This window comes from Camelus ferus, chromosome 34, assembly GCF_009834535.1.
Source record: "Camelus ferus isolate YT-003-E chromosome 34, BCGSAC_Cfer_1.0, whole genome shotgun sequence".
Classification (NCBI taxonomy): domain Eukaryota; kingdom Metazoa; phylum Chordata; class Mammalia; order Artiodactyla; family Camelidae; genus Camelus; species Camelus ferus.
In genome coordinates this window covers 1,222,362-1,235,533 of record NC_045729.1, presented here as the reverse complement: position 1 = coordinate 1,235,533, position 13,172 = coordinate 1,222,362, and the positions used below count along the sequence as shown (strand labels likewise).

Here is a 13,172-nt window from a genome sequence, read left to right as displayed (position 1 = left end):
CATTATTTTAATTAAGAAAAGAATCCGTTTATCTCTATGGAATTTGATCCTGTCTATTTCAAGCACAAAAAGAAATGCCAGAAGCCAGGGTGGTCTTCCTGGGAAACCTGTTAGTAATGGATTTTTCATTAGTATTAAATATTTTTACACACTCTGGAAAGCTGTAGTTAATAGTTTGTAGAGATGGTGTGTTTCCAGTTTGGCTTCAGTGTGTGGTGCTATGCATTAAACAGGCAGGCCCTAAACACACGTTGATTTCATGCATTGATTTAGTCAGCAATTTTTTTTTTTACTTCCTACTGTGTGTCAGGTGAGTTCTCAGTTTGAAACACTGTTAATCACAAGAGCTTTAAACATGCCCAAATCCCAAATTCAAACAAATATTTTCATCCATTCAACATTTTGAAATCTCTGCTTTTACGGACATTATGAAGAATTTGACTATAATTTATTGTTTTGAAGAAGTTGTACACAAAGACTTAGGAAATAACTGTTTTTTTTGGCAGTTCTTTTCCTTAAACATATAACATGGACTTACGGTTTGTCATATTCATGTTATAAACTGCTGTGGCCTGTGACTTTTATTCTGTATTTCAAGCCCACAGAGCACAGGCAACGTAAGAATATTTGCATGAGAGGAAATTCTGTTGTATTTCAATTGGACACTGTGCTTCATCACTAACTCTCCCTTGATAAAATCCTAGTGTAACGTTTCATTTTGGCTCCCTTCGCATCTGAAAACCCCATACTCTCAACAATCTGCATTAAGTGTTTACTGAGCTACTGTCATTCCCTGAGCTCCTGATAGAAAAGTGACTGGTTCATAGCCGGCTTCCGGGGCAACGTATCCACATTATGGATTTGCATCCATGTTTTGAATTAAAAAAAAATTGCCCTGTGTCCAAAATACATATATATGTTTATGTAAAATTCAACCTAGTCAATTTCACTCTTTATTTATGAGAGAAAGCAATTGACCCAGCGTGAAGAAATCTGTTATGGTAGATTTTCCTGACATGAAGATTGTAAGCACTGTGATTTTTCTGCTTTAGACAGCTGAGGTGGCCCTAGCCAATCTCAAGAACAAATATGAAAATGAAAAAGCCATGGTGACTGAAACTATGACGAAACTTAGAAATGAACTGAAGGCTTTGAAAGAAGATGCAGCAACTTTCTCATCCCTGAGAGCGATGTTTGCAACAAGGTAATAGTTTTTTCCTTCCAAGATGAGGCGTGGTACACGGGGAAAAGACTTTAGATTGCACGCGCGCATCTTGGTGCATCAGGAGTGTTACTGAGTGTGCCGTCTAAAAGGGCAAGGTGTGAAGAAAATACATGAGGTTCCACTCTGACAAATCTAAGATAAAAACCTGTTGTGCTGTTTTCCAGAGCCCTCTACTGGACACACTGGATCAAGCAATTCTTTTACATACAAGTGTTTTTAAATAAATGTAATAGATATTTTTTCTACGGACTTATGTACCCTAAAGAATTAGACTTAAAAAAAAAAAACCCTCCCATAAGGGGAAAAACCCACTTCCTAAAATAGCTAAATATATTATCACCACTGAAATTTATTTCTGTGACTAAATTACATGAAAGTGTTTATCATTAGCAAGTATTTGTATGAAAAAGATACCTTCATAATGAAGATTAATACTCATCATATCAACTAATTACTTAGACATTAATATACTGTGAATTAAACTATAATTTCTAAAATGTAAATTATATGCATATATCACCAAATTTTTCACACTGCCCAACTAATTACTTAGACTAATAATAGTTACTACCTCTCCCCACCAGTTTTTTTAGGAAGCACCACTGTATTTTATTTTTAAACTTGAAATGATTGTAAAGAAGTGTTGATTTAAGGGTTTCAAAATCTTGAGATTTTCACAACAAGGTCCTACTGAATAGCACAGGGAACTATATTCAATACCTTGTAATATAGCCTATAATGAAAAAGAATATGAAAAGGAATATATATATATATATATATATATATATATTATATTCAGTTATATATATATAACTGAATCACTACGCTGTACACCAGAAGTTAATACAACATTGTAAACTGACTATACTTCAATTAAAAAAAAAAAACAAACCTTGAGATTTTCAATATAGTATTGCAGTTTCCTTTTGCTGTTACAATTCAGTGCCAAAACAAAAACGGTTTTATATCTTGTAAGATGCAAACTTGGTACAAAATTCACAAAGCATAACTGTGGTTATGCTTTATTTGCAGATTCAGTAAATAATTTACATGCTGATATAAGTGTTTAAGAAAAAAGTCCTGGGACCTGGAATTGTCCAACTTCTTTCTTGTGTCAGGAAAGAAAGGGCTCAAGCTCAAACTTTGTGATTGACCCTTGGAAATGGCAGTGAGAAGTCTTGAGTGCCCGAGGGACCGCAGGGCACAGGGGAACTGACTTCTGGGTCTGAGCACAGTACAGTTTGGGGAATAGAATGTGCACCCTTCCAGCCACTCTGGCGGGAGGCAGAATGGAGAATGAGTTTGGTACACAGTGCTGCCCTCTTTGAAAAAGAAATCAAAACATTTTTAAAGGGACGTTTGAAGTCTCAATCTGGTTTATGTAAGAATTATTACCCCCAGATAATGTGCTTCACAGAAATTTGTTTTTCAGTTATATTAACTGCCTTACTCTGTAATATTAAAAAAATATTGTTATCTAACCAATTAAAATAAATCCAGGGTCCTGAAATCCACATTTTGTTTTTCTAAGCCCTGGTTTTTCGTATGATAGTCCTCCTAAGCTTCTTGACATTCAGTGTTAAGGGGAATAGGTCCCACCTGGATCTCAAGTTCTTTCACTGCAAGGTCTAATTTTTTTCTTTAAAATGCCACAAGTTAATTCAAAGTTTGTAAGCTACATTTTGGATAATTCCAGAAGTTATTCACTCTCTGCTGGTTCATGAAGAGTATTTGTTATTACTATCTTGGTAGGTAAATAAACTCAGAAAAAACTTTGAATAATTGTGTGAATCATTCTCCCTTCCAAGGGTACATGTGCTCAGGTGTTTGGTGGAAAAAGCTTATGTTCCTGCTGGAGCACAAGTTTCAGGCCTGAGTGAAGATGTTCCTGACAGCCGGCTACGCCTGTGTCAAACCCTAGGCCAGTCCTGATTTTCTTTGACACGTGTTGCTTTATCATCTGGTTGAGAAATCATTGCAAATACTCAGGTTTCTAATGCAGGCAAATCTGCCATATTGAAGGCAGTAGCAGCTACAGTCTGAACTCAAAATAAAACCTTCGAGGGGTGGGTATAGCTCAAGGGACAGAGTGTGTGCTTCGCATGCGTGAGGTTGTGGGTTTAAGCCCCTGTACCTCCATTTAAATAAATAAACCTAATTATCCCCCCCAATTTTTTAATTAAAAAAATAAATAAAACCTGTCAATAAAGAGGTACATATTTTCTTTATAAATATTACTATTCCTTTGCGTGCTACAGGCAGACTATACCAAATTTGTCACATTCCTCTTAAGAATCCAACACTGCACAGTTGGGAAAAAAGAAAGCTATTGTGAACATCATCTGAGACTTTCCTGTTGGTTCTTCTGCCACCAGGGAGCAGTCCCTACAAGAGCTGTCTCTGGGGTTCGGTGTCGCCTGTTAAGAGCGTCCCCATATGTACTTCACTGTATAGTCGAACCGTCAGTTACTGAAGTTGCTCTGCTTCCCAATTTTCCAGTGTAACAGATGACTTCCCTTGTGCGTGAGGAAGACCAGGGTTCTCAATACCTCAATTCCAGTAAAATTCACTCCTTTCCACGTAAGATCCAAATTTACTTTCACCAAGATCTTCTCCTGACCACTTTTCTGTTGGGGTTTCAGATGTGATGAATATGTCACACAGTTGGATGAGATGCAGCGACAGTTAGCAGCTGCAGAGGACGAGAAGAAGACTCTAAACACTTTGTTGCGAATGGCTATCCAGCAAAAGCTCGCCCTGACCCAGCGGCTGGAGGACTTAGAGTTTGACCATGAGCAGTCCCGACGCAGCAAAGGCAAACTTGGGAAGAGCAAGATCGGCAGCCCTAAAGTAAGTGGGGAGGCGTCAGTCACCGTGCCCACCATAGACACTTCCCTCCTGCATAGTCAGGGCCCACAGACACCCAGCATTCGGGTCCGCAGTGGCACTCAGAGGAAAAGGTATGCATGCAGTGATCTTCAGAGTATGGTGCAGTGGCCAGATTTTAGTTAACTGCAAAAATTAATGTGCTCTTATTGTGGAGGATGGAGGAAGGGGAAGGAGGAGAAAAATTGGGAGCGGGTGTATAAATGGGCCTTGCCAACATTGGGTTTTCCAAATTAAAACCTTTTGATAATTGTGTTTATTTATTCCTTTCCGTCCCCAACGCCCCATCTCTTGGTTAACCATAATACGATTTTGAAGTGTCTGTCAACATTTTTGCTGTTCCTTGTATGCATAAATATGCCTCTCCCTTACCTCCAACCTAAAAATTGGTAGATAAAAGGTGGCTATTTAAGAATGAAGCTGTGTTATATGCGGGTGATAATTTTAAAAGTCATTGTACCTCTGGCAATGGTGCTATTTACCAGTTTCTCCTTAACGGGGCAAGGATATGAATCTGTTCTCTTAGGGGAACTTCTGTTCATATTCTGAAAACTGCTGGCTGACTGAAGGAAGATGTCTCTATCTAGGTCATATGGAGTGGAATCTGTATACTCTTTCTCTGAAAAGCAGGTTTTTGTGCTTTTTTCATTTGGTGTGTAAATATTGCTCAAAGAAAATCACTTGTAAGGTTTTTAGTGGCTTGATTTTATGACCTTTCTCTAGAGTCCTGGATGTTGAATTAATTACTTACCCTGTATTTTCAGTTAATGACAAAATTTTTATTTTAGGAGCTTTCAGTAAAGAATAAAACAATATAAATAGTTTCTACTTGTGGTTCAAACTGACTAACTCTAATAAATCTCTTTTCCAGTATCCAGTACAGTTTCCAAATAGGGTTGTATCCTGGTATGGAAGTTAAACAATTAGTGAAAATCTTGCTTTACATGTTAAAAAAAAATTAAATGCCAATATAAATAATGTTGTCACTGGTGAGGCTTTGAAAGGTAATTAAAGTAAAACTTTTTTGTTTCCTATATGTATTTTCTTGGATCTCCTGCAAGACAATTTTCACCTTCCCTTTGTGATCAGAGCCGTCCCAGGACTTCAGGGGCTTCCTACCTACAGAATTTATTAAGAGTTCCCCCTGATCCCACCTCCACAGAATCATTTCTTCTGAAGGGCCCCCCTTCCATGAGTGAATTCATCCAAGGGCACCGGCTCAGCAAGGAAAAAAGGTTAACCGTGGCTCCACCAGGTAAACATTTTTTCCTTGGGTGTATGTGATGCAAATGATTAGATGAATAGACAGCTCTCCCGTACCTTCCAACCACTCATGCCCACCCATCCGCAGAGTCTAACTCCGATGACAGTCAGTTCCTACCAGCTACGGTAAAGTCGCCTTTATGCTTCACCACCTGTTTCTGTCTTTACTCAGCCAGAAAGTCGTTCCAGGGACTTCCTTTCCACAGCCAAGGATGGAGAATGAGAGTTGGAAGGAATGGGATAGGTCAAGGGGAACTAGGAACAGGCATAATACAGGACACACAGCTGGATCCTATTTGCAGTTTGGTAGCTCTTAGCCATTCCATCTTGGTCAAATTTTGTCATTTTGTTCTGATCATTTTTAATGTGATTTCAGTAAAGGGGGCCATCTTTATAAAAAGCCTTTTGGGCTAGTCTCCTTTTGTAGTGACTCAGAATGTCTCCTCAGTCACTGAGAAAATAAAAGTAAAATCCTCTAAGGTTTTGCTCCTCCGGAACGCTTAGGTCTTCGTGTAATGTTCCTGGAGTTTGTAAGCCCTTAGTGATGTTTGCTTACCAGTATGCTCACAACTTACTTTCAGCTTCACTGTTTGGCCTTTTTCATTTCTTTCTTTCTTTTCTTTCTTTTTTTTTTTTTTTTTAATATTTTAAAACTTTCCTATGAAGGGCCTCAATTGAAAATGTGACTTCTGGCAAATACAGATCATCCTTTCGAGAAATCCCTGCCTGCTAACTACAGGTCAGAGGTGGCCACAGACAGGAACTCCAGGAAACAAAATAAGCCCAAAGGCAGCTGTTACTCGGCTATCACAGGGGACGGAAAATGAAAACCAATTTAAGTTACTTGTCGGCAGTTAGAAACTCAGGAGATTTCACAGGAGCAGGTAGATTTCTGGCCTCCCTTGAATGATTCTGAGTATCTGGCAGCCCTGGGTCTGCATTCATGATGCCAGCAACCTGGTGGGGCTGTGGAGTGACTGCTGCTTAGCGACCGTCCCCCTCACTCCCTGTGACTTAAACCCGGCCCGGTGCACCTGTCTCTGCTGTCTTCTGGCCCATGCCTTTGAGTTTGCCACCTTGGCCACTGAATTTTATTTTTTAAATCTACTTCGATTTTACCTTAATTCCTTTTTGGAAACCTCAGCCTTTCAATCTCTGATACTTTCCTAATCTGATTCATGAGTCAGCCTAATGATACGCGGGATGGCAACTTACAGTACATGTTCAGCATTCTAAGAACATCCAAGGACATGCGCACTGACGACGCGCTGGAAAAGCGTTAACAGCCAAAATGGGCGCCTGAAAAAATAAAGTAACGCCCCTTCTGGATGTTCCTCCTTTTGTAACTCCTCTCCTATTGTTTTAGCCCCCTTTGGAAGGTACCGTAAAGTGTCTGTGACTCACCGAAGTGGTAATGAGTCATTAGGACACCTAGCTTCAATAAAACCCACCAGTCTTCTGAGTGCTCCCACTGGAATTGGTAGCACTATCTTCTAGAACTTAGAAAAGAAATTCTTTGATAAATAAGTAACCCTATTGTGTTTTAATTAAAAGAGTGACATATCAGTTAGACTAAAAATTAATAATAAATATTTATAACGGTTTTCGTTTTGTGTATGACCAACCCTGGTTTACACTGCAATCTATGTCTATATCAGGGGGCTCTGTTTTACACCATTGTCATTACATTGTGGAAACCATTAACAGACGTCATAGCCTTCTTCATGTTACCACCGCATCTTATTTTTATTTTTAAAGGTTGTTATATCATGAATTTTATTTCAGATGTTGTTACTGCATTAATCACTACTTCTTCTCTTGTTAACCGCTGAGGGAGTTTTCTGTTGTTTGTTACGTTACAGGATGCTCTTAGGAATGTCATGTGTTCACCTTCTCATCTGGTCCGTTGTTTTCCAGAGTGAGATCACTGGGTTAAAAGTATGAACATCTTTATGTTTTTTGCTCCATTTTGATGTGCTGTCAAAAAGGGCATATCGGTGTTCCAGAAGCCCTACATTTCCCCCATTTTCACACATTCTACATCTTTCTGCTACTTTACAGACACTGTATACATCTTGCAACTCTAAGGCTGGACAGCATACATGAATGAGAACACTATCATGTTGTCTTAAATTCTTTAGTTTGGAATAATGGGAAAATGCCATAGGCCTCAGAAATGATTACTATACACAAGATTAGAGCTATAAATAATGTGGAATTCAGAATCATCACTAGGCCACAAAATCATTTTAATGACAACTTAGTGTACAGATAAAACTTATATTTTTAACCATTTATTTGAAGTTAAAATAATAGAAGAGGGAAGGAAGTCAAGCTGTTATTATAGCCTGAGGAATTTTCAGTTGTTTATCATACAACCAACCAGATTAATCCTCGATAAATTCTCAGATCAACCCAGTAACATTTTCTAAAAGGTTCTGGTTCAGTGAGTTACCATAGAAACTAACTATCTACACCAAACAAATGGTAGCTTCTAAAGTTATTTACATCATTGACAATATATATTATTTTTCCTAGGCTGAACTATATTGGGTAAGACATATTAAACATTATTTATTATGCTTTTACTATATAAAAATGTTTTAATTAAGCTGAAAAAGGGAAAATATGCCATATATATCCAAGAAATATCTTAAACCCATGGGAAATAATAGATTTTATGAGTATTAGTCATGAGTTTAACATAAATTATTGATTATTATAAAATTTACTGGCTGGTAATGATATATATTCATCTTTTAAAATGACAATTCCTTGTTAATTTATCAGAATGTTTTTTGAGAGATATTATTATCTAAAATATATTTCAAGATATATTTTTAGGTTATTTTAAGTATTCTAATAAGAAGATATACAGAATGTTTTCTATTGAGGATCACTGAAGTAATTAAATCAATAGAAGTGAAATTAGTTGAATCTGTTTTGGTTGAGGAGTTGCAAGAGATATAAATCTCATTTAAATTTTAAAATACAGAACATAAAATATTACTTACCGTATATAAGGGATATTTTCAAATAGATTTCATTTCTGTGAGATGGTCAGCAGGTAACCCCATCTTCTTCAAGGCACAATTTCTTACTTTCTGGAAAATCCACTCTCTGAGAGGGCACTGATTTTCAGAACCAGAATGTTTTGTGCTAATTGATGAGTACATTGTCCTGACTGACTTCCAGTATCAGTAAAACCTTGTGGAGGAAATGTCTGGCCCTTGCTTCTGACTATGGCTCAGCCCCTGGTACCTCAACCCTTGATGAAATCTCTGGCCGTGGCTTGTTGACTTTCTTGGTCTTGACTTTATCCTCATCCAGGGTCCACCCACATATGCCTACTAGCTTTGATGAACTTGAATCAAAAGGGCCCTGCTGATACCAACAAGTTTGCAGTCAGGCAGCAGATAGTATGTCTTCATAATATCAGTGGTTATTTTGTAGCCAGTTTTTTCTGGATGCTTCAACTTCCCAGGCCTGTATAATTAGTAAAATCTTAAAATTTAATCCATAATTAAAATAGTCTACCAGAATATGTAAAAGGAATCAATGTAATTTATAGGCAAAAGATGTTATTTCTCCTGGTAAAGACCTAACTGCATCGTCTGTACAGGTAAATTAGGTCCCGGGACCCAACTGCAACATGGGGGTGGGGCTGCTTCCTTGCACCAAACAATTCTCAGACACCAGCTGGGTGTCCTACAATTCAACTCAGTTCTGACGCGGTCTACCCAGAGATGGCATCAGATTCCAGAGGATGAAGACTCAGTCCTACAGGACAACCCCACCCCCTACGTTAGGAGTGGCAAACTCTGCCTTAATGTCTGTGCTTCTGACCCACTGGCTGTAGATTGGAGGTTCCCACGACTCCCTCTTTGGATTCCAGGCACCAGTCGCACATCCAGGTTGTTACCTGACTTTGAATGATTGGCTATAAATCAGGAGTTCCCAGTGACTCCCTCTTCTGGTTCAATTAATTCGCTACTTCCCAGATTACTGGTTTATTATAATAAGCTAGAACTCAGAAGAGATGTGTAGGGCAAGAAATGGGGAAAGGGCACACAGCTTACGTGCTGTCCTCACACGCCACTCTCTCCTAGTCTTCATGTGTTTGCCAACCCAGAAGCTCTATGAACCCTGTCCTTCCAGGTTCTTATGGAGGCTTCATTACATAAGCATGAGATTGATTAAACTGTTGGCCATTGGTTAGTGATTCAGCCTCCAGCCTCTCCCTTCCTGGGAGGTCAGGGGTTGGGACTGAAAGTTCCAACTCTGAAATTACAGGGTTTGTTCTCCTGGAAACCAGCTATTAAAATCATCTCATTAAGATAACAAGAGACACCTTTGTCATCCTCTGCACTTCAGAAATTCCAAGAGTTTGGGGAGCTGTGAGCCAGGATTCCTGAACGGGACCAAACATGCATTTCTTCTATTATTACAATTTTTTTAAATTGAGGTACCAGGACCTTGTGCATGGTAAGCATGCGCTCTACCACTGAGCTATACACTCCCCCCACTCAAATATGCATTGCTTATAAATCACAATATCACAGCAAGATGAACAAGAAATCTTAAACTTGGAAAAACCAGTTTGAACTCTCTTCTGGATGTAAGAGCCTAAGGCAATTTGCTCTTCACGAACACGGTGTTTTCCACGTAGGAGCTTCTGCTCTTGAATGTCTTGCTTCCCCACATCGTTTCAGTTTCGTCTGGCCCTCCCTACTCCTCTTTCTTTCCCTCCTCCCTCTCTCTTTCTCTGAAACCATTACTGAACTAACGTGAAAGCATGGTATTGTTTTGAAATCTGAAAGTTTTCTATGCTGTTTTAGATTTTACCGATTTTTAAAGCAGCTCGTAGAAATGTGTTAACCTTCGCTGTGTAATCACCCCGTGAGGTGTATGGTCAACAGTAAACACGAGCGTGTTCATTCGCGAAGATTGCCGTTACACTTCCCTGTGTTCAAACAAGTAGATATTTATTGCTCTGTCTGTTATATGTTCTTAAGCATGTACCCAAACCACATTTCTTTCATTAACTCGTTTTCTCATTCACTCATTTGTCAAAATTTAACAGAATACATTGTGCACCTGCTGTGTGTCAGGCACTTTCCTTGGCTTTTGGTATAATGCAGTGATATTCAAGTAAAACACCACCTCTGTTCCTCAAGAAACCCATAGTCAGTAGGGGAAGTAGACAGGCAAGCAAATAATGATATTAATAAATGTTCCTGGTAAAAGGGAGAGTTGGAGAGGTGAGGAAGTCCTCCCAGAAGAGATGCAAGCACTGGTTGTGAATGGTGACCGGACCTCCATAGGCAGATGGCGGGGATGCAGGTGTGGGTAATGAGAAGAGCCTTGTCGATGTCAACTGGAAAACATGCCCAGCATGTGAGTTGTGAGTTAAGTTTTATTTGGGGTGAAATGAGGACTATAGCCCGGGAAACAGCGTCTCAGATAGCTCTGAGGGACTGCTCTGAAGAGGTGGGGCGAAGGTGAGTGTTGTACAGTGAAGTGAAGGGAGGGATGTACAGTCAAGCACACATTTTGGCAGAGCCTTGCTGCTTGTCGTGAGGAAATGCCACTGTTACTGATTTTAGTGCTCTTCTAGATATGAGAAAATGCAAGAATTTGGTCTCAGAAATCTTCTCCTGAAAATATCTAACTATCTGAAGCTCTGTTCTGCCAGTTTTCCCCAGAGCACAGAGCACCTCATTTCTGATCTCCACCCTGAACTCCTTTCAGGGTGTGTTGAAAGTCAATGACTGCAGTGACTAGAGGCTTAATCCTTGTAGAGGCAGATGGCAAGTCCAAGGTTTAGCTGGCAGGGCTCCCTCATGGTTATAAATCCCGCCATGGGCTGGGAGGCGTTACGCGACCGTTTCGTCCCGTGGTGCTAGGCATACTCATTCCTAGGTCAGCGAGGATCCCGTCAGTAGGTCACTCAGTGTGCCGTTCCTGGCCAAGGCCCTGTTTACAGTAGCTGAGCATCTCTGGACCACCTGTCTTACTAGTCTTTTACGGTCCAGGAAAATATTCCCCCTTGTTGTTTCTTCCCATATCTAGAGTCGCACTGTCACAATCATAGGTCTCATATAAAGGTACATACCTGGTCAGCTGCTTCAAGTCACCTGGTCATCATGTTATCAGAGGCTCAGTCACACATTTGGTAATGTAAAAAACAACAGAATTTTGTAAAACAGGCAAAATACAAATAATATAGCTAATAGTATTAGTAAGGTCATAAGTAAGAATTTAAGCCAAGAACTTCCTTCAGGTGCAGCCCAGGATATCTCCAGGTTGTCTGACTTGGTCTGTTCTGTGCCAATCCTTCTCTCTCAGGGAAATGCAAAGTGTTGCTCATAAGGCAACCAGTCCAGTTTCCTAGTGTTACCAGCCCGCTTATCCATAGCATGATGTCATTATCCCCAACATAAAGGAGACTTTAAACTTAAATGACCATAGCCTGGTGTGAGCCACATAAATCCGTCCCGTAACTGTGGGAGGTTTCCTTCTCATAAATGGGAGGTTGCAATTTTTGACTGAAATTTTGATTGAGCTTGGGTAACCTTAGAAGGAGATTCATATTTATGGCCAGGGTCAGAGCAGATATTAATTGATCAGATGAGCAGATCCTACCTATTAATATAAATAGTGGCCTGAATAGAAATGTAAATTTTTTCTTCTAGAATAAATTTCCTGAGGGCCAACCAGTTAAAGCCTTGGAGTGGAGAAACCCACCTACGTAACCCAGAAGTGCTGGATATAAGTAATTGACCGTAAACCTAACAATTGGATTAACTTTAACTCTGCATAAGATTGTGAAATACATTTGGTTCGTAAGCAAAGTTGTGAGCAATTATTAAAGTAATTGGTATACAGTCCTGGTCCGGTGTCTTAGGTCAGCTGTCTACTTCAGATGTTTTCTTCTGATCCTGGTCTGGTAGCTTCCACTCTGTTGGAGCATTGTTTTAAGGTGGTTTTGAGATCAGCAGTCCTCTCTGTAAGCCAGTCCTGTGCAGGGGCCCTTTGCAGGTGGAAATAACAATCCAAATATCCATTTGCTTCAGATTTGCTATGCATGAGCTAGTTAGGAGTACCTTATAAGGACCCTAGATCATTCTAGGCTGGACATAGTCCTTCAAAAGATGCCTTTTCCTGGTTGTAGGTCATGGGGCATCTGATCTCCATCCAAAGATAGATTACTAAGATAAGCTTCAGAAACAATCTTAGAGTGTCCTTTTAATAATTCAGTTAAGCTTACAGTATTAAAACAGCAAGGAACTATCTGGGAAGTGTATCTTAGTAAATACAGATCCCAGTTAACAAAACTAGAATTTAATATTCACTGAAACATATTTTCTCTCCTCTCATTTCTACCAAATAGAGCCAAATTAAGACTAATTTGTTTGCAAAATAAGTCTGATTTCAAAAAACCTGGTCTGATGTTTTATATACGTGTAACTGATCATCTAGGCTTTTTTTTTTTAATTGGCTTTGCTGGAACTTTTTATAAGAAATCTCAGATTGAACTTTTAAAAAAGGCTTCTCAGGGCCAGGAAAACTACACCAAGGGCTTGTCGCAGATTTCTCCGTACAGATCCATGTGAATTCCTCCTTTTTCCAGGTCTCCAAAATACCTTGAGATTCCTGTGTCTGTTAGGAGGTGATCTTCCCAATCTGTCTGACAAAGCTGCTGGGAACCTGAGAGTTTCCAGGCTCTGGAAGGATGAGATAGAGAGAACAGAGAGATGTTTTCAATTCTGCTTACAAAGGTATAATTTACCAAATT

At 39.4% G+C, this 13,172-nt stretch overlaps 1 protein-coding gene across 8 annotated transcripts in view; it reads left to right on the top strand.

Annotated features, from left to right (window-relative positions):
- The window catches only part of BICD1 (BICD cargo adaptor 1), a 172,536-nt gene that overhangs the window by 133,091 nt on the left and 26,273 nt on the right, over positions 1-13,172 (top strand). For 3 of the 8 annotated variants that reach the window (XM_032472996.1, XM_006192302.3, XM_032472997.1), the window contains exons 6-8: positions 1,053-1,204; positions 3,868-4,185; positions 5,173-5,366. In XM_032472996.1, coding sequence (XP_032328887.1) covers positions 1,053-1,204; positions 3,868-4,185; positions 5,173-5,366 — 664 coding nt within the window. Of the gene's footprint in view, positions 1-1,052; positions 1,205-3,867; positions 4,186-5,172; positions 5,367-13,172 lie in introns of those variants that run through there. The other 5 variants (XM_032472999.1, XM_006192303.3, XM_014565693.2 and 2 more) reach the window with 3 other exon arrangements.